Source organism: Rosa rugosa, chromosome 1 (genome assembly GCF_958449725.1).
Source record: "Rosa rugosa chromosome 1, drRosRugo1.1, whole genome shotgun sequence".
Taxonomy (NCBI): Eukaryota; Viridiplantae; Streptophyta; class Magnoliopsida; order Rosales; family Rosaceae; genus Rosa; species Rosa rugosa.
This window is the reverse complement of record NC_084820.1, coordinates 50,684,870-50,711,087: the sequence shown is the minus strand read 5'-3', so window position 1 is coordinate 50,711,087 and position 26,218 is coordinate 50,684,870. Positions and strand designations below refer to the sequence as shown.

General features: G+C 42.3%; 1 protein-coding gene, 1 long non-coding RNA gene and 1 pseudogene across 2 annotated transcripts; 2 read left to right on the top strand and 1 right to left on the bottom strand.

Moving 5' to 3' along the window:
- The first annotated feature begins 3,097 nt into the window (after positions 1-3,097).
- LOC133730015 (triphosphate tunnel metalloenzyme 3-like) lies at positions 3,098-6,412 on the top strand (annotated as a pseudogene).
- A 9,983-nt stretch (positions 6,413-16,395) lies between these two features.
- On the bottom strand, positions 16,396-16,929 carry LOC133740228 (uncharacterized). The gene is made up of 2 exons (XR_009861079.1): positions 16,863-16,929; positions 16,396-16,697 (listed from the first exon to the last, which is right to left on the bottom strand). It is a non-coding gene; the product is annotated as an uncharacterized LOC133740228 (long non-coding RNA).
- A 7,897-nt stretch (positions 16,930-24,826) lies between these two features.
- LOC133724310 (protein WUSCHEL-like) lies at positions 24,827-25,492 on the top strand (the record flags this gene model as incomplete). Its single annotated transcript, XM_062151000.1, has 1 exon — positions 24,827-25,492. A coding segment is annotated over exon 1 (666 nt), but the record flags the coding sequence as incomplete, so codon positions are not given.
- Between the last annotated feature and the right edge of the window lie 726 nt (positions 25,493-26,218).

The window sequence follows — 26,218 nt, the reverse complement described above, 5'->3', positions numbered from 1 at the left end:
CATTTGGGATCCTTGAGAGCATCCTGCACTTTACTGGGAACACATACAGAGGATATTTGATTCACAAAAGAAGCATGGGATTTGGATAACCGGTGGGTGGATACAAAGTTAGCTATGACATACTTAGATTTAACATCTAAACTTGGCTCATATTGACGAGGTGGTTTACCACGGGTGGACCTAGGAGGCAAAACATACACACTATCACAATTATCAGAGTTAGAAGAAACACCACTAACCTCAAGATTGGGATGCTCCTCAGGGATTGGTTGACAAGGGTTATCTGTATCTAAGAGGGGTGGAGGAGCTTGGCCTTCTTGGAGGGTAGACGATTCGGCAATTGTCTCTTCTGTTTCGGAACTCGCAATGCTCTGTTCGGCAGTTGCATGGCGAAGGGTAGACGATTCAGCAATTACCTTTTCTGTTTCGGAACTCGCAATGCTCTGTTCGGCAGTTGCATGGTGAAGGGTAGACGATTTAGCAATTGCATTTTCTGTTTCGGAACTCGCATTGCTCTGTTCGGCAATTGCCTTTTCTGTTTCTGCAGGAGTGTCATTGGCTTCAATGGGCTGAATTTTAATCCCACAAGACTTCTCTTCCAAAAAAGTGTGTTTCTCCCCCTGAAGTGAAGGATTGATGGGAGAAAAATAACATGCATCCTCATAAAAGGTTACGTCCATGGTAACAAAAACTTTATGTGTAGGAGGATGAAAACACTTGTAGCCCTTCTGATGAACACCATAGCCCACAAATACACACTTTAATGCCCTGGAATCGAGTTTAGACCGTTGATTCTTAGGAACATGGACGAACACAACACACCCAAAGACACGAGCAAGGAGATTAGAAAACGAAGGGACAGACACATGATTTGAAAGGGCAGCATAGGGGGTTTGACCATTGAGAACAGAGGAAGGTAGCCTATTGATGAGATGACAAGCAGTAAGAATTGCATCTCCCCAAAGATACTTAGTCATATGAGCACTAAATAGAAGAGATCGAGCTATGTCAAGAACATGACGATTCTTTCTTTCTGAGACCCCATTTTGTTCAGGGGTTTGAGGGCAAGTAGTTTGATGAATAATCCCATGAGAATGAAAGAATTGGTGAAACTAAGAATTGACAAACTCCCCCCCCCCCCCCCCCCCCCCATTATCAGAACGAAAGACTTTAATATTGGCTCCAATTTGATTTTGAACAAGAGCAAAAAATTCTTGGAAAGCAGAGAAGACTTCATATTTGTGTTTCAACAAAGCGACCCAAGTAAGACGGGTATAATCATCAATAAACAAAACAAACCAATGTTTGCCAGACAAGGTTGACTCACGGGAAGGTCCCCAGACATCAGAATGAATAAGCTCAAAAGGAAAAGAACTCCTAGTAGTACTCAAAGGATAACTAGTACGATGACTTTTAGCTAAGACACATGACTCACAATGCAACGTAGACTCATCAATGCCCAGAAACAAGGATGGCATAGATTTCTTCATGACACTAAAGGAAGGATGTCCCAATCTCCGATGCCATAGCCATAACTCTTCAACTTGATTAGTAACCCCAGTCGAAATCAAAGCTGCTTGGACTACCTTCTCCGGTTTCATTCCGGCAAACATGCAATCCAGATGGAATAGTCGACCCCTCAGATAACCCCTGCCGATTATTTCCCTGGTGAGGAGGTCCTGAAAAATCACATACAAAGGAAAAAATGTTACAGAACACCGAGACTGAGTATTAAGCTGAGGCACAGATATAAGATGATGAGAGAGATCAGGGACATAAAGAACATCATGTAGTGTCAAAGAAGGGGTGAGACGAACAGACCCTATTCCTAAAACAGGAAAAGAATCACCATTGGCATTGACAACAGAGGAAATAGAGGGTGGATTGAGAAAAAGAAAGAAACTACTATCATAGGTCATATGGTCAGATGCTCCAGAATCAATTATCCAAGTATTGCCACCAGTAAAGCCAGAAATTTTTAAAGCAACTCCAATCTTACCATTACCACCGCAACTTACAGATGCGGTATCCTTACCAGCAAAGTTGGTGTGATCTGATTTTGTCACCGCATAGTAATCTTGGTCTTGAACAAGACGACCAGCAGCCTTTCCCTTAGGTTTGTTGTCCTGAGGTCGTGGCCTATCAAAGTAGCATGCTGGAAAACCAACCAACCTGTAACAGTTTGCTTTGATGTGGCCTGGATTCTTGCAGTAGTTACAAGTTAGACTTGAGGAGAACACGAGGGAAGAAGGAGCTTTCACCATGGTGAATATGCAGCGGAAGGAAAAACAACAAAGTACTTGGAAATATAAGAAGGCAACGGTGATGAAAGGATCAAAGGACAACGAACAAATCCAAGCACAAAGAACAAGAGTCAAGGATCAAAGGACAATGAGTCAGAGTCCAGGATCGGATCTCTGCTCTGATACCAAGTCAAAATATAACAAGAAACAAGAGACAATTTTGGCTGAATTACTTTTTGATATATCATTCACCTTACAAGAAGGAATTATATACAAATTACAATTGTGTCTAATAAGACAAGTACTACTCCTAAGGCAAGTAGTAAATCTAATAATACTACATATATTACAGAATATTACAGATCACATAAGATTACAGAATATCTACATAGATAATGTAAGTATGACTCACGCCAACAAATGTTAAATGCTTGTTTTGAACTTATAGCTGGTAAAACACTTGAAAATATTTTTATGTAGTTGGTAGAACACTTGAAAACACTTTACATGGTGCTAAGCAAGGAGATCCTAATAAACATGCCAATGCAATGTCCACTTTGGAGATCACGAACTCCGCCGTTTTGGAAACGGCCCAGCTGAGGCCGATGAGATCGACAAAGTAGGGATTTCATGGGTCGCTGGAGAGGAGGTGGCAGAGGAGTAAAGAGTGGGGGTGGTGTGCAGGGAGAGGGCATGTTGGGAGTTGAGCTGGAGGGGAACGCGTGAGACTCAGTCAACAGAGCTATGGTTGGAGAAAGAAGCAGAAGAGGTTGAGGAAAATCTCTGGCCGGAGGCTTTGGTCTCAATACATATATATTTTCGTGCCTGGATCAGGCCCAACTTAATGATGGTATATGGCTGCCCATGAGATCGTACGAGACCATTTCAATTATGAGTCAGGGGATGCGAACATAGCGGCCCAGGTGCTTCACAATCAGTATTGGAAAAGAACGGAGCAGTGGTGGAACAGGCAATCGACAATACATGGATATTCAAAGCATCTAGGAAGAAAGGACGAGCGTAGTGGATATGTAGAAGATGATAACTATCATTCTCCAAAAAAGTTATTGTCATTCATGATAATATTTTGAAAAGCTAATTGGCATCTTTCGAAAAACTATTTTCGAAAAACCATAAAACTAGTTATAACAACTTAGGATCGAGGTCTTGGATTCGAGTTATCATGAGGGTAGAAGTGAAATCATTTGATCCTCTTCAAATAAAAGAAAGAAAAAAAGTTATAACAACTTACTTATATGAGTGCCTTTTTAGACCATCTTTAGCAATGTTAGTCATTTTTGAGTCAAATTTTAGCTAAAGTAGCTAAAAAGTCATTTTAGCTAAAGTAGCTAAAAAGTCATTTTAGCTAGCCACTTTCAAAATATGTCTACATCAGTACTCTCTATTTTAGCTAGTTTTTATTTTTTATTATTTTTTAAATAAAGATTAAATAGTTTAAATGTATTTATAAATTACGTAAATAACTCAAAATGAATGTTTTAAATTATAGAGAGTCTTATATCGCTCTCTATATTTAGGAGCGAGATAGCTAAAAATTATAATATAGAGCCACTTAAGAGTTTTGTGCAACTGCTAAAATAGATAAAAAAAAAACTAAACATGTTCTCCAAAATATGCTAAGAGTCAGAATAGAGAGTTTGCTAAAGATGCTCTTACGACTTATATATATTATCAATTAAGCCACCATATTTTTTATAGTGAGCACGCATATATTTATAGGTCAAAATTTTCTTAAAATGTTACAGTGACGGACACATAATTACAAATCTTAGTAAGAATATGTGTTATAGATTTATGGTACTTGTGCCCATAACTGATTATTCCAATACGTTGTAACTTTTTTGAATATTAATAGATTTTACTTCTTTAAAAAATAAAAAACAAAAAAAATAGGCAGCAACGTTGCGAAACAAAATCATCTAAACGGTAACCCCACCTGGTGTGGTAAGGTTGGTCGAGCTGCCTAGTATGGAGTCCCAACTCCCACTAGTTTGTGGCCAGCAGGATTGAGGGGCATTCGGGTTCGTGCGCCTGCGGCGGGAGATTAGTTTGGTTTTGCTGGGATACTCTTGTAGACCTCGGTTCGAATATTGACTAGGTGAGTGTGTTACTAACTCGCTAACGTAACCGAAGTGATTTGCTATCTCACTCCCGATCAAAAAAAAAAAAAATCATCTAACAGTTATTATGAACAAAATAATAATAATAAAATAAAAACAGATTGTTTTTAATTACTGGGCTTATGTTTCACATTTATTGGTAAAAGATTCAATCTTTTCTTCATAAATATATTCTGTTTTAAATCCAAAAGTTAAGGAAAAATAAACCAATTTCGTCAGGTTGTCAGGAATGCATCCCGCAAAAGTCAAACCCTTTAATTGCCTGCCTTACTGGCTTCACACACCACACTACCACAGCAATATAAACCATGCACCAAGATTGATTTCTGCAGCAAACACGGGAATATTATCATGATGCGTGCTCATTACGTCCTCGCACTCCTCGCCCTCCTTAATCCACTCTTCGCCGCAGGCGCTTCTGCTCCGACTGGTGAGTGGAAGCCTGTAGACCTCCGCGACCCGCTTGTGACAGATATCGGAAAGTTTGCAGTTATCGAATACAATCAGCGATATAAGAAGGACTTGTTCTTTCGGAAGGTGACTAAAGGCGCCTACAAGGATGAATATTATTCGCCGTATTCGAATGCCACCTTGTATCAGCTTGTCCTTATTGTTGATGCTGACTCAAGTCCTGACCCCAAACTTGCAGTTTATCAGACTACTGTCTTCCGTAGGCAGTGGGATCACTTTCTGAAATTGCTCTCCTTTGGTAAGATTTCAAAATAATTAATGTGTTGGATGATTAGTTTTCCTGATAGATGGCTGTTTCATTTGGTTGTACATGTTACCCTCCATTGTATCAAAGCAAGTTCATACAATAGCTATACAGCAAATCTCTTAATAAAGTCATCAGGACATGCATTTAATATTTAATAAGATTTACTACTAACATTTTTGAAACCATTCAGTTTAATTTTCATGTCTAATATATTTATTTCATGGATTAAATTCAGTTTACTCCCCTGAACTTTAGGCCTAAAATTAGATTAGTCTCTCTTTCTGAAAATCGATTAGATAGTCCTTATACTCTCAAATGACATCACCCGAGTCTAAAATTTGAATTTGGCTCGAAACATGACGTCAGCTGCTGAGTTGGAGCTGACATGGGGCCCACTTTTCAGCCATTGACCCCCCTAAGAGCAAGTTCACCCGTTGGGTCACCGAGTCACCTACTATTCACTGCTTTTTAGTGTATATTTTCATTCTCTGGGTCACGAAATACACTGTGCCCGTGACCCAGAGCATGAAATACACTGTGCAGGTCACCATGGTGACCCAGAACACTGTACAGGGTGACCCAAGACACGAAATACACTATGCTCGTGATCCAGAGGGTGAAATTAACACTAAAAAGTAGTGAATAGTGGGTGACCTGGTGACCCAACGGGTGAACTTGCTCTAAGAAGAGTAAATTCCCAAAATAACCTCTGAAGTTAAATTCATAAAAAAAAAAAAAAAAACAGGAACTCTCTCCCCCCTCACGAACTCTCTCTCTCTTCTCGAACTCTCTCTCCTCAAACTCTCTCTTTCATATAGAAACACCTCCTTGACCACTTCATCCTCTCCTCCGACCATCTTCGACCAGAAAACTGTTCACCTTCTCCTTTAACTCCGCCCACGGCTAAGTCACCACCTCGCTGGCGTCGTTCCACCTCGGAACCAACTGCCAGGAGAATCTCTTCTTCGATGGCTCCAAAGTCGAGCTCTCGTCGTGCCAAGCAGTCCCAGTCTCCGATTCTCCGACCAGGACCCTCTCTGCGAGGTGACGCTGAAGGCGAAGTCGGCGTCTGTCGAGTGGAGGAGGACGAGAAGGAGCTGGACCCGGCGATTGGGTAGAATGCGTCGCCGAGCCAAAGAAGCTGATGGCGGTGGAGTCGAGGGTTTTGAGGAAGGTGAGAGAGGAATTTGGGGTTTGTGAGGATGGGAGGGTCTGGCAATCTGAGGGATGTGTATGATTGGAAAGGGTTGAAATTGGAGGTGGATTCGACAAAGTATGAGATTGAATGTGAGAGTGTTGATCCAGATTGAATGTGAGAGTGTTGATCCAGATGGAGCTAAGGAGAAGCTTGAGGAAGAAGAATAAGAATGAGGTACCAGATCTGAGGTCTTGATGAGGCCTTCGAGGCACATTGGAGGATGTCTGGGAGCGGCGGTGCATCGCGGCCTGAAAGGCACCGACGGGTCCCGGAATGAGGGCCGGTGATGAAGAGGAGGCTTTGGGTTGGGGGTTTAGGGAAGGAGACGAAGAGAGAAAGAGGGGAGCTCCGAAACGTCATCGTTTACGTCGTTTTTCATCTTAAACGAGAGAGAGAGAGAGAGAGAGAGAAGAAAAGAGAGAAAATGTAGAGAAAAAAATAAAAATTAGATTAAATTAGAAATGTCCATTTTGCCCTTCTTGGGGGGTTTGAAGTCAGAAAAGTGGGCCCCTATGTCGGCTCCAACTCAGCAGCTGACGTCACTTTTCGAGCCAAATTCAAATTTTGGACTCGGGTGATGTCATTTGAGAGTATAGGGACCATCGTAATCAATTTTCAGAAAGAGGGTCCAATCTGATTTTAGGCCTAAAGTTCAGGGGAGTAAACTGCCGAGGTGGGGGCCTCTCCTTATCTCCAGTTAGGCCTGCATGGGCGGCTGGGGCAGGGAAACTCCTCTCTCATGATCGTGAAGGGGGTCTTGGTGACGGGGCTATTTATGTTGTGGGTTTTCAATGCAGATTCCCAAAGCGTTTTGGATCTGGGATTTCGGAGGAAAGTTGTCGGTATTTAGGCGGGTTGGATGCGGCTCGACTTAGCGATGGCATGGTCTTGATTCCTGCAGGCTGCATCATACGGTGGGATTGGTGGCCGGGAGATGATCGATGGCGACTGGTGGTGTCAAGCTGTGGTGCTCATGCATCAGCTACCGTGATTGTTGTAGCTTGGCGGCCTAGATTGAGTGTATCGGTGTTGGGGGTAGCTGGGGACGTCAACGCGGAGGTGATCGATGGCGAGTCAGTGGCGATGGTGGATGGCTGGAAAATCTGGCGATCGGAGCGGCGTCAGAATGAGGGTTGCTACGGGGCTGAAGTTGGCATGTTTTATTTTTGGTTAGGGAAAAAAATGCTAACCGTAGCCAACGTTCCTTTCATTAGTAACTTCAGTACCTCAATTTTAAAAAACATCACATTAGTACTTGAGGTTTTGACCCCGACCCAACATAAGTATCTGGAGCCATTAACTCCGTTATGACTGCCAGCTATCATATTTCAAAGGGTATTTTCGTCTCTTTGTATCTTAATCTTTTTTTTTTTCTTTAAGCATTTTTTCCTCTGTCTTTCTCTGATATTTCTTATCTTCTTCTTCCCTCTCTCCAGATCAACCTGCAGAGGAGAACTCCACCACAAAAAATCCCTAAAAAGTTTGTTATTTATTTTTCCTCATTGGAATCTCTCAATTCACAGAGAAATTAATAGCTCCTATCTGCAGCTGAAGACTCCTCCATGTTAGAGGAATTTTTGACCAAAAATGGTGGTGGGAAACCATTCAAGTCAAGCTGCAAATCATTTGGGCTGGCATGCAATCATCTACTATGTAAGTATATGTAAGTATGTATGTATTCTCCAAATTCACCAAATTATTTTTCAATTTTGGCAAAAAGGGTCTTCTGTTTCAATGGTTTTAGGATGTGGGTTTGTGGAAAAAATTTCTAAAGATGATCATGGAGATTGTGAATTGTTGACTAAATGGGTGTTTGCCTTGCCTTTTCTCCACTACATTTTGGATTAAATGAAAGCAAAAGCGACCCCAACTTGTTTATCAAGAAGACAAAACGACTCCAAGAGCCAAGTTAGAGACTTTTTGGTGGTGAACAATGACCAGTTGTTCGGGCCCGAAACTGGTAGACATTTCTGAATCCGAATTGGAAATGGGTCGGGTCCCAGAGGGAGAGGGAGCATAAGGAGAACTCCGATGGTGGCGGCGGTGGCGGCAACTCGCTGCAGTACATGAACACTATCCGGGGTTCCTCACCTACACAACTCGATCTAAGGTCCACTTCTACCTTCATACCTATTAACAATCCACCCCATTCTGTGTAAATTTCAACCGACTCAAGACTGGGTAAAACTTAACTCACCCCAATCTACAGGGAGGAGGAGCAAAATGAAGATCTGGAAAGAAGGAAGAAGAAGATAAGAAAGAACAGAGAGGAGAGAGAGAGAGAGCAAAAAATGCTCAAAGAAAAAATAATGAATTAAACATGAAATGATAAAATTACCCTTCAATGTATGTCACATGTCGGCGGCGTGAAGCGAAGAACGGTTATCTCCGCTCCAAACGACCGACTGTTGCAACTTCTCGACGACGGACAGTAGCAGCGGTTTCCTCTCGGCGTCAGAAACGTATTTGTGGTGTCAGATAGTCCCAACAACCAAGCATGAGACAGAATCGAAGGTTTGAAGTTCTTTGAGGTTTCCAGCGAGTTGCCATGTTTTCCGGCGACCTTCGATATCAACTCAGGTATAAAAGTTGGTCGAATTGATTAGCTCTACATGATTATGTATTTAATTTTTAGTTTTAATTGGGTTTGCAAGAATTGGAATTCTGAGGTTTAGAGGCTATTTCGGGTTCACTGTGCATATATGCAGTTCAACGTTTTTGACTCCTTTGCTAGCTTAATTCAGATTTTGTTTAAGTTTTAGATCGTGTTCAAATTGAAGAAGTTGAAGAGTTGAATGAAGGTAATACATGAGGCAATTACTGGTTATGTTTTTGAAAAGCTACTGAAGGTTACCAGGCTTGAGTGTGAAGTTTGGAAGGACAGTTTCCTTTCATTATGGGTAATTGATGATATTGCTAAGGTGGATGATAGTCTGCTTGTAGTTGTGAATTGGTTGAGCTTATGGAGTATGTGTTAGGAAAGTAATCTTGAATATCTTCTGTATTAGGAATATATGATCTGTAGATATCTATTATGATTGTACTCCTTGATTGTAGCTTGATTATAGGGATTAGATGTTAGTTGCCTTGTGAATAAGGTCTGTATCTTATATATGTATTCGGCAGTGTATCAATGAATGATTATTCCAGCCAATCTACTTTCTTTCATGGTATCAGAGCAGGAGTAAAATCCTGACTCTCTCCCTTGCCGTTGTGCCATAAGTCATGCAGCAAGCTTCATTCTTCAATCTCCTAAATCATTGGAGAAGGATCAGATCCCCCAAAAGCCGATATCTCAAATACCTTCTTCATTCATCATTAAGATCATCCCGGTTTGGTCTTGGTCTCCAAACCGCTCACTGGTGATAATTACTCCACATGGCTGAGAGCCATGACCATAGCCCTAAACACCAAGAACAAGCTTGGTTTTGTCAACGGTGTCATCAAACCGCCCTCCGCAGAAAAGTATCCTAATGATTATGCTACTTGGTCTCGATGTAATGATATGATCCATTCTTGGATTATCAATTCTATAACCCCAGAAATCTCTGATAGTGTAATCTATTACACTACTGCTAGTGAAGTTTGGGAAGACCTTCGTGAGCGTTTCTCTCAAAGCAATGCCCTTCGCATCTTTGAAATCCAGTGAGAGATTGCTTACCATTGACAAGATCAGCTTTCTGTTCCAGCCTACTACACCAAATTGAAGAGTCTCTCAGATGAATTGGCTTCATATAATGATGCATCCTCATGTACCTGTGATGCACAACAACACCGGCAAAAATTGATGCAGTTCCTGATGGGGTTAAATGAATCTTATAGTGCTACTTGTGGACAAATACTCTTGATGAATCCTCTTCCTTCTGTCCATCAAGCTTATTCTTCTGTTTGTCAGGAAGAAAAACAAAGGCTTCTCAGTACTACACATGGTTCCACGGAGTCTAATACAAGTGCAGCCATAGTAGTCAAGAATAACCAGTTCAACCAAGCCTGATCAACCAAATCTGAACGTTCACAAGAAGGACGACGCAATGATCAAGATCAGCGTCGTTCTGGTTCCTAGAAAGGGCGTCCAAGTTGTTCCTACTGTGGTGATATGGGACATTTCGTTAAGACATGCTACAAACTAATTGGGTACCCACCTGGGCATCCAAAAGAGAGATCAAACAAGGATAAACATGATGGAAACCGCAACCGTACCCTGCTGCCAATCAAGTCTCTGATTCCTTGACTAAAGATGACATCAAATCTGTGGCTCCTGGTATTTCGGAGGAACATGCTACAACAGCTCATGTATATCTTGAGTGTCAAAAATGAAGGCACCAATACTCAAGTCAATATAACCTTGACCAAACCAACGACTCCATCAGGTTTGTCTAGAATCTCCTCTAACCGCTGGATCATTGACAGCGGTGCAACATACCATATTACTTGATCTACAAAATTATTTTTGCATGGAGATAAGAATTGTTCACTACCTCCCGTATTGTTGCCTGGTGGAGAGAGAGCTAATATCATTGCAAGAGGGTCGTTGCCTTTGAATTCTACCTTTTATTTGCATAATGTATTATGTGTGCCTACATTCAAGGTTGATTTGATGTCGATTAGTCGGCTAATAAGAGGCTTAAATTGTTCGGTAACTTTTTTCCCTTATTGGTGTATCTTGCAGGATCTGGCTACGAGGAGGATGATTGGTTTGGGTAAGCAGCGTAATGGCCTATACTACTTGGTGGCTTTAGCGACGAAGAAAACATTGACCAACCCTCTTTCAGTCACAACCAACCAACCAGCCTGCAACCTCACCACCTCATCTACCGACCTCTGGCATAATCGTTTAGGACATGTTTCCTCTTTCTCGTTTAAATTTTATTTCCAAGAACTTTCTGAATATTTATGTTCATTCTAATAATGCTTGCCCTATATGTTCTTTGGCTAAGCAAAGTCGTTTACCTTTTGGTGTTAGTTCCATTTCTTCTGAAAGACCATTTGATCTTATACATTGTGATATTTGGGGTCGTTATAAACACCCTTCTTTTTCTGGTGCTCATTACTTTCTCACTATTGTTGATGATTACACGCGTTTTACTTGGATATTTTTGATGAGACACAAAGATGAAACACAATCACTTTTGAAACATTTTTTTAGTTATGTGTCTACTCAATTTTCATCCCATATTAAAACTTTTCGAAGTGACAATGGTGCAGAATTTCTTTCACTCCAATCTTTCTTCAAGGACAATGGTGTTATCTTTCAACATTCTTGTGTTTACATGCCTCAACAAAATGGGGTAGTGGAACGCAAACATCGTCATATTTTACAAGTTGCAGGAGCTTTGAAATTTCATGCTCAACTCCCTACCCAATTTTGGGGAGATTGCATTCTCTCTGTTATCCATATCATCAATCGTCTTCCAACTCCTATTCTTTCTTTTCAAACTCCTTTTGAACGTCTTTACAATAGACTCCCTTCTTTCTCTCACCTTCGGACCATTGGTTGTTTAGCATACGCTACAAACCCTCGTGTTGCTCATAAATTTTCTCCTCGTGCAATCAAATGTGTTTTCATTGGTTATCCTGCTGGACAAAAAGCTTACAAATTGTTTGACCTATCCACCCGACGTGTTTTCACTAGTCGAGATGTTATTTTCCACGAAAACATCTTCCCTTATGCATCTATCGAGCCCAGTTTTGTTTCCCCTTCTTTGGACCACACTTCCGGCCCAATTCCTATTCCCATACCAGGCCTAGCTCCCTTTGACAGCCCTAATATTGAGTCAGGCTCTCTACCCAACGTTGACCCTCATATCGACGTCAACCCCCTTCCTTCTTCGACCTCCTTCGACCACACACCGCCTCCACCCTATGCACCCACTATCTTGGCGCCAACGCAATCATCCGTGCTGCCGGCGGTCTCTCCAGCACCGTCTGCAGCACCCACCTAACCACATGCGCCTCTACCCGATCCGTCGGCGCCCATCGCTGAACCCCTTCGTCGCTCTAACCAAACCACCGTGCCTCCGATCAAATTCCAAGATTATGACTGCTCACAGGTCACGCTTCCTTCCTCCGACCAATCATCTTCTTTGTTTCCAGGTCCGCTTAAAGGTACTCGCTATCCCTTATGCAATTATGTATCTTATCACTGCTATAAGCCTGCCCACCGATCCTTCATTGCACAAATCAGTCAAGCCGTCGAGCCCCGTTCCTATTTGGAAGCCGCCACTCATCCTGAATGGCAGCAAGCTATGCGATCCGAATTGTCGGCTCTTCAAGACAATGGAACCTGGACTTTCACTCCTCTTCCGATTGGCAAGACTCTGATTGACTGCTGCTGGGTTTACAAGATCAAACATAGAGCAGATAGTTCCATCGAGCGGTACAAAGCTTGATTAGTCGCCAAGGGGTACACACAAATGGAGGGTGTTGATTATCAGGATACCTTTTCTCCCACTGCCAAAATTATTTCCGTTCGATGTCTTCTTGCTTTAGCAGCAGCTCATGGCTGGTCATTTCACCAATTAGATGTCAACAATGCCTTTTTGCACGGCGATCTTCAGGAAGAAATCTATATGTCTTCTCCACCAGGTCTTCGGAGACGGGGGGAGGAAAACTTAGTCTGCTGACTTCATAAGTCGTTATATGGCCTGAAGCAGGCGTCTCGGTAGTGGTTTGCAAAGTTCTTAGAGGCTATTCAGTCTGCAGGGTATGAAAAATCCCGAGCTGATTATTCTTTGTTCACCAAGAAACACGGCAAGTCCTTTACTGCTCTCTTAATTTATGTTGATGATATTTTGATTACCGGAAATGATCCACCACATATTATTGTGTTTTTCTTGGTTCCTCACTGATTTCATGGATATCAAGCGGTAGAAAACAATTTCTCTCTCTTCAGCTGAAGCAGAATATCAAGCAATGACATGTGCTTGTTGTGAACTCACATGGCTTCAATATCTTCTCAGGGATTTAGGAGTGTTGCATCAGGAACCTACCCTCCTGTATTGTGACAATAAAGCAGCGCTGCACATTGTAGCAAATCCTGTCTTTCACCAGCGAACTCGACATATTGAGATGGACTGCCACTATATAAGAGATAAGATTCAAGATGGTTCTGTTGTTACAAAGTTTGTGAGTTCCACACATCAATTAGCAGACGTCTTCACCAAAGCTTTGGGAAAGGAAATTTTCATTCCTATGGTTCGCAAGTTGAGAGTTCGACACATTCACTCTCCAACTTGAGGGGGAGTGTTAGGAAAGTACTCTTGAATATTTTCTGTATTATGAATGTATGATCTGTATATATCTATTACGATTGTACTCCTTGATTGTAGCTTGATTATAGGGATTAGATGTTAGTTGCCTTGTGAATAAGGTCTGTATCTTGTATATGTATCCGGCAGTGTATCAATGAATGATTGTTCCAGCCAATCTTCTTTCTTTTAGTATGAATTGAGGACTTGGAGTAATCATTCTTGATAAAGAGGACTTGTGAAATTCGGCAGACATTTATGGAAATGATGTATACTTCATATTGGACAATTTACAACCATTTAGTTTAGAAAAGTATAGTGAAGAGTATAGTTGGGTGTCCAGAATAATCGGAAAGAGAGGAGTGGGTGTCCTTAGTAAATTAAGGGACTTGGTCGATTTCTATTTTAAAATAACTTATCGAGTTATTTTGAAGTACTTCGGTGACTGCATTGAATACGGATTCGATAGGAGGATTGAATGGTTACCGACAATCCCAGAAGCAGAAGGATATGTATTTCAGAATGCGAGTCACAGTGTTACTAACTTTGAGTAGTGATGCAGTTAAAGTTTGGATTTCCAGGTAGGGTCACTCGGGGAATCTTTTATATTAAAATGATAAATAGAATTATTATTGAAATCAGTGTGTTGCTTCTCATTGATTCACATTGGTTGATTTAAATCTTGAATGTTATCGCTTCGTATGAAAGCATGTGTAGTTGATGAGTTACTTGTTGAAATGTTATCGCTTTCTTTAAAAGCATGTGTTGGATATCATATTATGAGTTGTGGTTTTCAAATTGGCATACATAATGCATAGAGAGGCATTGAGAGTATGCATTTGAAAGGGGTGTATGTGGGAGGATGTGAGAGTTCGATGTTGAGATCGAAATGAGATTGAGAAAAGAAATGAAATCCTTTTGTGTAGTTGAGTTTGGCGTCATGAGGCGTTCAGGATCTATGATCAGCTCACAAGTGCACATTGAGGGAAAGTATGCCCTTTCAACAAAAGAGCGTTGATAAAACGATCTCATCAGATTTCAGGTCTGAAGATCATGCAAACAAGATGACTAACAAAAGGGATGTGTGGACTGAATCCTTATGGGTTGTGATGGGTTGTTAGATCATATATTCGAAACATCTAGGGCCACCCCCGGTTGGTAAAATACATGGTATGGGACGTGTAGGCTCTCTTGTTTTGATATATGGACTAACGGGTAATTAAGTGAAGTCCATTTGGCATACATGCATAATTTGTTATCATTTTATATAGTATTTGTTGATAACTTTATTGTCTTACACAGTTAAGAATAACCTAAAGAGGTTTGGCCCTACTGAGTGAAAGCGCTTGTTCAGGTATGTTACAAGGTACGACACTTCTATCGAGAGGACTAAGCGAGATGTTAGTGCTGTTTACGAGACTCAGAAAGGATTACAGAAGATGAGAGCGAGCTAGAGTCGAGAGCGAGATGTAATTTATCTTTATTTGAGTTTTGTTATTTCAAATGTTACATTTCGACGATTTCTGAAAAATGAATCTAGTGATATTTTTAATTTCGTTTTACTTTTCTATCGTTGACACCTCAAATTGGGCGTTAGGTACCAAATCTCACCTCCACCTGGTTCGGGGGGTCACAAACGATTTTGGCATTTGTCTCTGTGGTCATGCTTTTAGGCACAATTGGCATCATTACTGAAGCAATGGTGTTTCACGGTTGAGTAAAACAAAGTCAAAGCAGAAAAATAATTATCTTCAAACAGAAAATCCTCAAATTAATTTCTTTACAAATGAAGTTGGATTCATTTCCATTATTTTCTTATTCTTAAAACGCACTTTTCTCCAAAAGTAAATCTTTTTCCTTAATAGAAAATAACCTTTACTGCAATTTGTAAAAATAAAAATCTATTTTTAGTTACTAGTTGTGCCATAAAATTGTCATGAGCTAACCTGACCACACAATAACCAAATTCTTTAAAATGAATCTGTCAAAATTCAAATCTATTATTTGCTTGCCTAATTTTAATAATGGTCCGCCCCTGCTATATAAACCATGTCCTAACAGGTCTCTTTTTCATCAACACTCAAACTCAAAGTACTAAAAGACTAAACATACACACTTACCATCATGAGTCCTCACTACCTCATTGCAATCCTTGCTCTCCTCTTTCCTCTTCTCACAGCTGCAGTAGACAAAAGTGGTGACTCTGCTCCACTCGGTGCTTGGACACCCTTGAAGAACATTAGCGACCCTCATGTCACAGAGATCGCAAAATATGCAGTTAACGCATACAGCAGCCAAAATCATAAGAACTTGATCTTTCAGAAGGTGATCAAGGGATATTACCAAATCGAATCAGGAAGTCTTTATAAACTTGTCGTTAGAGTCAAGGATGAGAAGTCTGTTCCTTTCCCCACAGTCGATTACCAAGCTATTGTCTTGTCAAAAGGATCTGCCTTTAAAAAATTGGTCTCCTTTTATCAGATCTCAAATTAAGTTTGGGTATATGATTTTTCTCTAGAGAATGTTAAATAACAAACACTCGAATGTATCACCTTTCAATATAATAAGAATATAATAAGATGAGTGAAATTCAGTCTCTATTTTACGATCCACATTCTATTTCTTTTTTGCTATAATTACAATTTTAGCAAAATATAATGACTTTATAGAATCATCAAAAGTGTGGTTAAGTTCTTGCAGGGATTGTTCCAGTGAAAGTCAAGCACTCCAAAGTAAAAACACCCAACGGATAGACTGAAGAATCCAACTAGATTATTTTGCTGCTCTACTCTAAACCAGATTATTTTGCTAAAATTGTAAATTTCTGAAGAATCTCGGTATAATACTACAAATAAAGACATAGAATGATATAAAATGGAATCCATCCAATGCCTCCTACATACTGAAACAGATCAGTTTCTCTACCATTGACACACATCAGAGAGCCAATTCTCCAGACACTCTTCAGTGGAAGAATACTGAACTAAAGAGAACAAATTAGCTGCTGCTTGCTTGGGGCAAGTTAGAATATTAGATGCATTCGATGCAAGGCCAGAAGATTCATGGGGACATTACTGTTTTGCTGCGAATTCTGCTTGATCGCCTCACTGGGGTTGCAATGACTTTGACTTCTCCATTTTTGCCACCCTCCTAATTTAACATATAAAGGAACATTAAGGAATGATTAGCAATACGACAGAATATTTGGACTATATAATGGATAGAATCAAATTAAGACCAAAAAGAAAACAAAAGGTTTTCAAAAATGATTATGAAAACGGAAACCAACTTGTACTGCAACCAAAAATTGCTCACCTTCATCTTGACAATTTTCTCAGAAGTATAGCTTCCATGTGAAGTATCCATGGAAGAGAACTCTGACCCAGTTGGCTGCATTTCAATAACATTCAAGTCATAATCTGATGAAAGATATTGGATAGAACTTAAGGGCAGACATACAAAATTGTCCTAGCAAATGAAAATTGAACCAACATTTCTGCAACAAAAGTGGCTCACCTTTATCTTCTTCTCAGAAGTATAGCTTCCATGTGGAAAGGAACCCATGTAAGAAAACTCTGACACAGACGGCTGCTGTTGAATTGAAACTGAATGAGCCTTGCTCCTTGACTTCTTCTCTGATGAAACAGCATAATTGCTTTCTTCACCTTCTATCATCTTGTTTTTCAAACCACAACTTCTTAGAGAGCTGCTGACCTCTCCAACCACAAACTCACCCAGCAATTCAATTCTTGGTGCCTTGCTATGGTACGCTTCTGAACCTTCATCAGATGAATGATTTGAATTGGAAGACAAAGACATCCTTCTAAAAGATGAGTAAACATCTTGCTCAATGCTGTTGTCCCCTTCTCTGTTGGAAAGTGCTGAGTTGTATTTCTCTGATATTGCAGACTTCCCAATCATTTTCTTCTGCTCTATTATCAGATTCTTCATGGAACCAGTATTCGCTATCACCGAAGAATCCTTGCTGATAGCCTTCTTTCGCCTTAAGTGAAACACCAAAGCCAAAGAGACTGCAACTAGTGAAAATATTGAGACCCCAACAGCAATAGCTCTATAAAATGTCTTGGATTTCATGTGGTTGAGTAGCTCCTCCCCCCATTTCTGTTCTGCTCCTGAATTCAGAATTTCACCAGCAAGGCCTGTTTTATCATCATCCATGGTCTCTGACATAACAAATTCAGCCATCATGTTACTAGAATACTCTTTTCCCTCCATTTTGCTCTCAATCATTTCATGAATTGGCTCCACTGCAACCTTGCCTTCTACTTCAAAAGCATTTGAAGCATCGGACACTAGATTGCGAAGATCAACCTCATCAGCCATAGATGGTGTCTGATTAAGTTGAGAAGATTCATCATTTCCTGGAGAAAAAACGTCCCGCAACTCAGAATTCTCAGGTAGTTGATCAGAAATCTCTTCAAAAGTGGCTCACCTTTCTAGACAAGGAAATTGGACTGATTGTTTGAAGGTCTTCCACTCAAAACTAGCTCTGGCACTCTTCATAAGAAATGATCCTTGGGCTTTCTAGATTTAATCTGAAAAGTTTCAGCTCATTTTAATTTCGTTTGGTTAGTCTGCCGCCCCTCCTTCCTTGTTTAGCTCGGTTTCTCCTAACCGAAGTAGGAAAATGTGCTAAAGTTGACTTTTCATGCTTTCATGCTTCCATGCTTCCATAGTAGGCTTTATTTAGCCTCTAAATATATATTTCGAACTTGTCGACAATATATAGCTTGAGCCACTGACATTGGCTCAATTTCTCCAAGACGTGTCTTGTCATGCCAAAATGCTCATTTTGGGTCCAAACATTGCCCCCCAGACCTCGAAGTCAAAGGTCTTCGTCTTGACTGAAGAGGTCTTGAATCAGCACTACTCTTATAATGTTGACGCTCCAAAACCACTTGTATTGGCTTGACTGTTTCCATATAGGCCTCTAAATAGGCCATAAAGCTTGAATGCCGTAATCTGAAATGCCTCTGTCATGAACTGACGCTTCCTTTGCCAACTTTATTGCCCCCCATGGATCTAGCGAAACTTGGGCAGGTTGTAGGCAATCAAAACTTTAGCGTGCCCCCCATGCGAAGGAGACTGCTTTTGATCGCGAATGAGGATCCTTCTCTTCCTTGGTGGTAGCTTCGCTATGTGTATAGCAACAAGTATCTGCCTTGTTTGCTGGCTCTCTGTTGATTTTCTCAAATGTAGGTGTTGGAGCCGCTTTCCTGGCTAGATGAAGGCCTATAGTACTTGGCGAAATAAAATGCAAAATAGCAAACTGTTTGCTTTCATTTAATCCTTCGCGAGTCTTATGCCAAAGAGGATGATTGGATCATGGCTATTGTCATCATGACGTGTGACCAAGTGAAACCACCATATTTTGCTGCAATTTTAGCATCTAAAACCGCATCGGTTTTAATCATGTTTTATTTAAAAAACATCAGGCCACTATGCTGGCCCTGCGGTGGTAGGAAAAGGTGGAATATCTTCACTGTCGCCTTAGATGCGATTCTCAAGATGGAATAATGACTCATTAATTATCAACTAGGGCCACTCACTAGCCCAGCTAATAAATTAATCTCCAAACATATTTGAGCTATAAATCAAGGCGTATTGGAGAAGTATCTTCACTGTCGCCTTAGATGCGATTCTCAAGATGGAATAATGACTCATTAATTATCAACTAGGGCCACTTACTAGCCCAGCTAATAAATTAATCTCCAAACATATTTGAGCTATAAATCAAGGCGTATTGGAGAAGTATCTTCACTGTCGCCTTAGATGCGATTCTCAAGATGGAATAATGACTCATTAATTATCAACTAGGGCCACTTACTAGCCCAGCTAATAAATTAATCTCCAAACATATTTGAGCTATAAATCAAGGTGTAATGGAGAAGTATTCTCTGCGACCTAGAAATGGCATCCAAGAAACCATTCGTTATCGATCAGGCAGATGAAATCACTGAGAAAGCCGCATTCGCCTGGCGGACTAACATGAGTGTTCGATGTAGAAGTCAGACTAGAGAGGAGAGAAGTCGACTGATGGGCTTTGGTGGCGGTGATAGTCAAGCGAGTCTAGGTCCCACACCTCGCGATCGTTTGCCAGATGATGCTATGGCCTATTATGCGCTTCCCATCCGCCGTCCCATAGCGGCTCTTCGGCAGGTGCCTGGTGATTTTAGCTGTTGGGGACCAAGGAGGAAAGTGGGCTACTGGCCTACCGTCGCTCCCGAGGAAAATGTTTGGTATCAGGAGGTCCGAGCGAGAGATTTGGCCTGATGGGATGCAGTGGGTATCACCCAAACCATCGATCTATGCTTCTGTCTTCCCAATAATACTAGCCCTGCACCGCTAGCCGCCGCTCTTTGCTTCTGGAACACCTCCAGCAATACATTCAATTTCCGGTTTGGGCAGATTAGCATAACTCTGCTGGATGTTCTTACCATCACGGGGTTGCCCATTGACTTTGACCCCTATGTGCATGGTCAGTTTGATGGCACTCAATTTTCTTTGAGAATGGATATGGCTGGTCGAGGGCATCACAGCAGATCCTACCTATCCTGGCGCGACTATTACTGCACCTGGCGTGACCATACAGGAGGTATCGCATTCCTGGAATTCTGGCTTTGCAAATTTATCTTTTGCACTTCTTCCAACAAACCTACTGGGCCTTGGAATTCTCTGGCCACTGCTCTCTACAATGGTATTTGTGTTGGCCTTGGGCAACCTGTATTGGGTGCGTTATATCGCTCCCTTTATAGAGCCGTAATGCGCCCATTTGATACCGACATTAGTGGCCCCTTCTGGATCCTTGCCTTTTGGCTGCAGATTTATTTCCCTCTCTTCCGTCGCGGTGATATTCCAAAGGAACCTCCAGTTGATTCCCTTTTGGGGAACTGGCTTTGCCGCAACGTAAGGTATCGAGCTCCACCCCACTCCGAGTGTTTTATTTTCTTGTACTTGCTGGGAGAGATGCCAGACCCAAAAATAGTCCTTTCTAGGCGATTTCCTTCTCCCCTTGATGATGGCTTTCTGCCCAGTGGACGGGATCATAGCGAAAGAGCCCTCCTGGCCTTTCGTCGCGCCATCTCCTGCTTGGATATTCGTCTTGCCACTGACCGCGTAAGTTATGAGCTCTATGCCCCTAACCACTTTGCTCGCCAATTTGGGTTGGCCCAGTTGGTACCCTGGCCTCTGGTTGATTCTGCCAATTACTACACCTCTTGGCGGAGATTAGCCCCACCTGGGTCTACCCCCTTTCAAAGTCGGTTTACTTTGATAGTGATTCCCCCTTAGGTCAGAGCGCTGTACCCCCTCAACGATGTAGACGATGATTATGCTGATTGGTGGAAAGAAGTGTCCGTGAACTGTTGGGACCCGCCACATGACGAACTCTTCGTCCTGATCTTTCGTGGCATGACTAGTCCTGGTCCGGAGGACCGCAAGATTCTTGAGCGCTTCTCCAACCCTGCAGCACAACCCCCGCGACCTATTCTACCTTCTCGCTCATCGCGTCCAGGGATACAAATCCACGAGCCTAAGGCAACAGTATGTTTTTGTCTTTCTTCACCATTCCTTTTCCTTGGCTTGAGTATCAATCCTTATTGCTAAGTGCATTTGTTTTATTTTTAGCGTACCACCTGGAGCAAGGCAGCCTCTACTCAGGCCGGGAAACAGAAGGCAGTAGCCGAGGAGCCTCCTGAGGGGGAGTCCTCTGATGATGACGATGTGAGCCTTGCTGAGGTAAACTGCCCCAGACTAATTCTGACTTTGCACATTTGGCTTTCCAGACCCCTTCTATTTTCTGAGTTGTGATTCCTCTTCTGTGCAGGTAATTGCTGCTCATACTTGCAAACGCGGTCGCGCCCAAATCGCTGAAGAGGACTTTGAGGATGACGAGCCTCTGTCAATGCGGCTGGTAAGCTCTGGCCCTGTATTATTTTATATAAATTTTAGAATCTGGGCAGGATCTTCATTATGTATCTTTTGACAGGTCCGTCAGAGGACCACTGATCCCTCTCGCCTGAGTGAGGCTGGATCCTCAGCCGCTGCAGAAGAGCCAATTCTCTCGCTAGTTCAAGCATCAACTAACCCCGTGGCACCTCTTCCATCTCCTACATCTATAGAGCATCTGCAAGGTCCTACCATTCTAATAACGATCTCTGATGACGACTCCTCGGAGGATGAAAGTGTGGAAAGCCACTTTGAGACTTTTGCCGCTTATGAGGAACTGATGACGACAGAGATTCTCGCGGCACTAGAGGTTCAAGAGGTGAATGAGGTGGGGCCTCTTCCTCTTGGTGACCACGTACCAGATATTGACCCGACAGCTCGAGAAGTAAGCCACTGTTTGGCCAATACTTTCCATTTCCCTTTAGATCCAACCCCGCTTTCTGACATTTCTGAATCTAACTAGGATTCTGTTTGTACCGAGGAGGTGGCTACAAACGCTGAGGGTCCTATCGGCCGGACAGTCACCCCAGAGATGGAAAATGATACTGACAGTGGTGGTGCCCCCCAAGTCTCGCGAATAAATAAGACAACCGTCAAAGCCGAGGGCCCTGTGCTTGAATCTGCTCCACTTGCCCATGGTGAGCCGCAAGTTGAATTTCCAGATTCTCCCGCGGCTGAAGGGACAGACCAACCTATTGAAGATGAAGAAACTGAGGAAGCCGTCCACCCTTTTGCATTGGTGGTTCGTGATCCTGTGGCGCCTCCGCCGCCTCCTCCTCCTACCAGATTCGAGAGATTGATGAGGGTGTTGGAGGTAACTCCTCTTTCTGCTGTGGATGAGGCTAAGGTGGTGCTTCACGAACATCTGGGTCCTCGGGTATTGGAGACTGACATCCTCCCGCGAGTCTTGGAAGCCCTAAGGTATCTTTGCCAGGAGAAGGCATTGACCCTGCAGCAATTTAGTGTCATTGACGATCTGCTGAATGAACTTGGTGAGGCCCGCCAACGTCAACCGGCCGCGAACGCCCAGGCTCACGACACTCGAGAGGCTTTGAATAGCCTCTCTCGAGAAATGGACATCTCTCGCGGTATTTTAAATGAGCGAACCAATCGCCTGCGGGAACTACAAATCCAAAGGTCCGACTTCAAACTTCGGATCGAGGACCTCCATACCGGTTTAGCCTCTGTTGAAAACGCGATTGCTACAGAAGAAGCCCAACTCGATGAACCTCTGGCTGCTTCTGAAGAAATGGGCCGCAACCTGGCCCATCTCAGAGAACGGGCCACTCAGGCCGAAGCTAGTGCTATTGCGACGAACCTCCGCGTGGAGGAACTTTGCTTGAAATTGAGCTTTGCGGGCCAATCTCTGTAGGCCCCCTCGAAAACCGTTCGGTCTCCTCACATGCTATTAATCCCTTCTTTTCCGAGATTTAAGGCATTAATCACTCGTTGAAAAACAACAGTCGTGAAAAATAATCTCGTGAAAGAAACAGTTACCTCCTCGAAAACCGTTCGGTTTCCCCACATGCTATTAATCCTTTAATAATAGCTAACTCCTCAAAAACCGCTCCTCACATGCTGCTAGTCCCTTTTTTCCCGAGATTTGGAATCACTAATCTCGATTTACTGACATCGGTTTTGAAATTGAGCTTCATTCAAGGGTGGGGATTTGCCTGAAGTCCCTATAAATAGTTGTATTTCGGGAAGGGAATACTCACAACAATTTTTCTGAAATATTCAAGAAATGGCCTTTCAGTCCTTGCTTCTTTTTCTCCTTCTTCACAAATCTTCCCCTCATGAAATGACCTTTAGCCTCTAAATTTTAGGCTTTATGGCGTAATCTTAAGCCTGGGTTAGGCCTCATGGCGTAATCTTAGGCAACCCCTTGTTTCTTCCTTCTAGAATTTTGCAACAACAATGCCAGGCTTCAGATTGGTTTAGAAACGCGAGGGGGCTCCGAGTGTGGGATCCACGATCATGCGAGATCATTTTTGTCATAATCCTACACGCGGAGAGAAACGGAGAAAGGGAGGACGGCCACTCTGAGGTTCGTCTTTCCTCCTCTGTTTTCTTCCTTCTGGACCCGGCCCGTGTTGTGCCCTCCAGATGGAAGGGGCTTTGGTTCTCACCTCCTTCTCCCCCTTTCTCTTCTTGATAGAATCTTGGAGGGATGAGAAGGGATGGACTCTTTGAAGGAATGGGTTCAAGCAACAGAATGGCTGTTCCTATACTTCACGTCCAACTAATGGTGGTTACCATGGCTAGAGGGGGTGCAGAGACTCAAGCTGATATTCGGTTCCTTCACTCTCTGCCCCTCCAGGAGATAATGGCGCGGCTCAACCCGGCGTTGGATTCCATAGCTGCTTCCAATTGAGGGGGCTCGGGGGCTCCATTTTCTTTCACTGGAGTCTCCCCTTCTCATGGATAATGGCGTTGGCCAAGCCTATGTTGTATTCCTCTACCGCTTCCATGTAAATGGGCGCGGGGGCTCCGTTACTCCTCTTTTTCCTTCCCTGAAGTCTGCTCCTCCTTGAGATAATGGCGCGGCTCAACCCGGCGTTGGATTCCATAGCTGCTTCCACTTGAGAAAAGATTCAGAAGATATCCGAAGATTCCTGTTTTGTATTGTAGCCACTTTTGGCTTTGTAATGAATGTACTGCTTTTGGCCGCAAAGCCACTTTATGAATACAATAATATTTTCTTATCAAATATCCGTGAGAAGCCAATAATTGTGTCTCGCAAGGCCCCAAATATAGGCCCCTATAGTTGTATATTGAAAATAATATGAACTTTTAAAATATGCTCCGCGTCAAAAAGAGCCTCGCGGCGAGGGTTTTGAGAAAATATGTATCTTTTGGATCCACTTGCTGGCTCCCAACTCAAAACTCTTAGCGTCAATAACTCCTTCTTTTCCGAGATTTAAGGCACTAATCACTCGTTGAAAAACAACAGTCGTGAAAAATAATCTCGTGAAAAGAACAGTTACCTCCTCGAAAACCGTTCAGTTTCCCCACATGCTATTAATCCTTTAATAATAGCTAACTCCTCAAAAACAGCTCCTCACATGCTGCTAGTCCCTTTTTTCCCGAGATTTGGAATCACTAATCTCGATTTACTGACATCGATTTGACTCCTCTTTGACCGTCCATCCAAGGGTGGATATTTGCATGCCTATATCTTCCTCCACATTATAAACCCAAATTTCCAATCCCAAAATCATTCCATCAATTCGAATATTTCTAACAGCAATCTTTCTTAATTACTTATCATCATCACTCTTCAATTCTCGCATTCTCTCAATCCATCACCCATGGAACCACAAACCCAGCAACCAACCGAGGATGGAGGAAGCAACAAAGCAGCCGGGAGTAGTGCTAACATGCTTTGTAAGCGGAGCAGGTGGAATCCCACTACAGATCAGATAAGAATCCTCAAGGAGCTTTTCTACAATAAGGGAGTTAGGTCCCCAACTGTAGAGCAGGTTGAGAGGATCTATCTCCAGCTGAAATGGTACGGCAAGATCGAGTTCAAGAACGTCTATTTTTGGTTCGTGAACCAAAGGGCTCGGGAGAAGCAGAAGAAGAAGTCCACTTCGGATGTTCATGTGCCCATGCAAAGATCAGGGCTTGTTGGTGATGACAATGTTGCCAATTCATCTGCACCTGCTTCTGCTTCTTCTGCTGGTGTGATGATTGCTTTTAATGGGCAGATGAGGAACTATGGCGGTTATGGATCCATGAACATGGAGAAGAGTGCTAGGGATTGTTCAATCTCAGCTGGAGGGGGAACTAGTTCTACTTTCTTTGACATGAATGTAGAACAAACTTTCATGGAACAAAGAGGAAAAGATCACCAGGAAATTGAAACCCTTTCACTGTTTCCCGTGCATGGTGAGGACATCTTTGGCAACATGAAGACTACTTCCGATGGAGGTGGCGGTCACGGTGGTGGCTCTCACATTTCCCTTGAGCTCAGCCTTTCCTGCGAGGGCAAAGCTGGAAAAAGTTTTCGGAGCCGCTGACTCGGCTTAGAAGCTTCGCGAGTGTAGGAACACTTAAAATTGCCCCCTAAGAGTTGTATTTATTTTATTATTATTTATTTTTTTTAAGCCATAATTTTGGAGACAAAAAACTCAACATAGACAGTTGAAAGGGCATCCTAAGACTCAAAACAAAACAAAAACAAGAACAACACATAAAGTGACGCAACATACAAGAAAAAACGTTTTGGACTTAGGGATATTTCTCTTCTCCTTTCGGTAACTCCTTTGGAACATGACCAGGTGAAGAGAGGAACGATTTTGGCAGAGCTCAGCTCACTTGATTGACAGGGGACGAGACCCTTTGTCAGCACTTGTCGTATCCAAACTAGACCTTAGACATCACATCCCATTGGATGCGCCCGATGAAGAAGATATTTACCCAAAATTCATTTTGACTCTAATAATAAACAAACAACCAACGAAATAAAGAACAAAGATAAACAAAAACTGAAATATGAATATAAAACCTAAAACAAAGTTAACGAAATTTGCCTCTCTTTTTTTTTATGTTTTTAACTTTAGGCTAAATGGGCTTAGTATTGTATAGTGTTGCCCCCCTAGTGTTGATAGGCATAGCAAAGAAATGATTATGGGCCTCAAAAACAGGCCTTCATAAATGGGCTTTGCGAGTGTAGGAACACTAGAATTGTCCCCCATGTC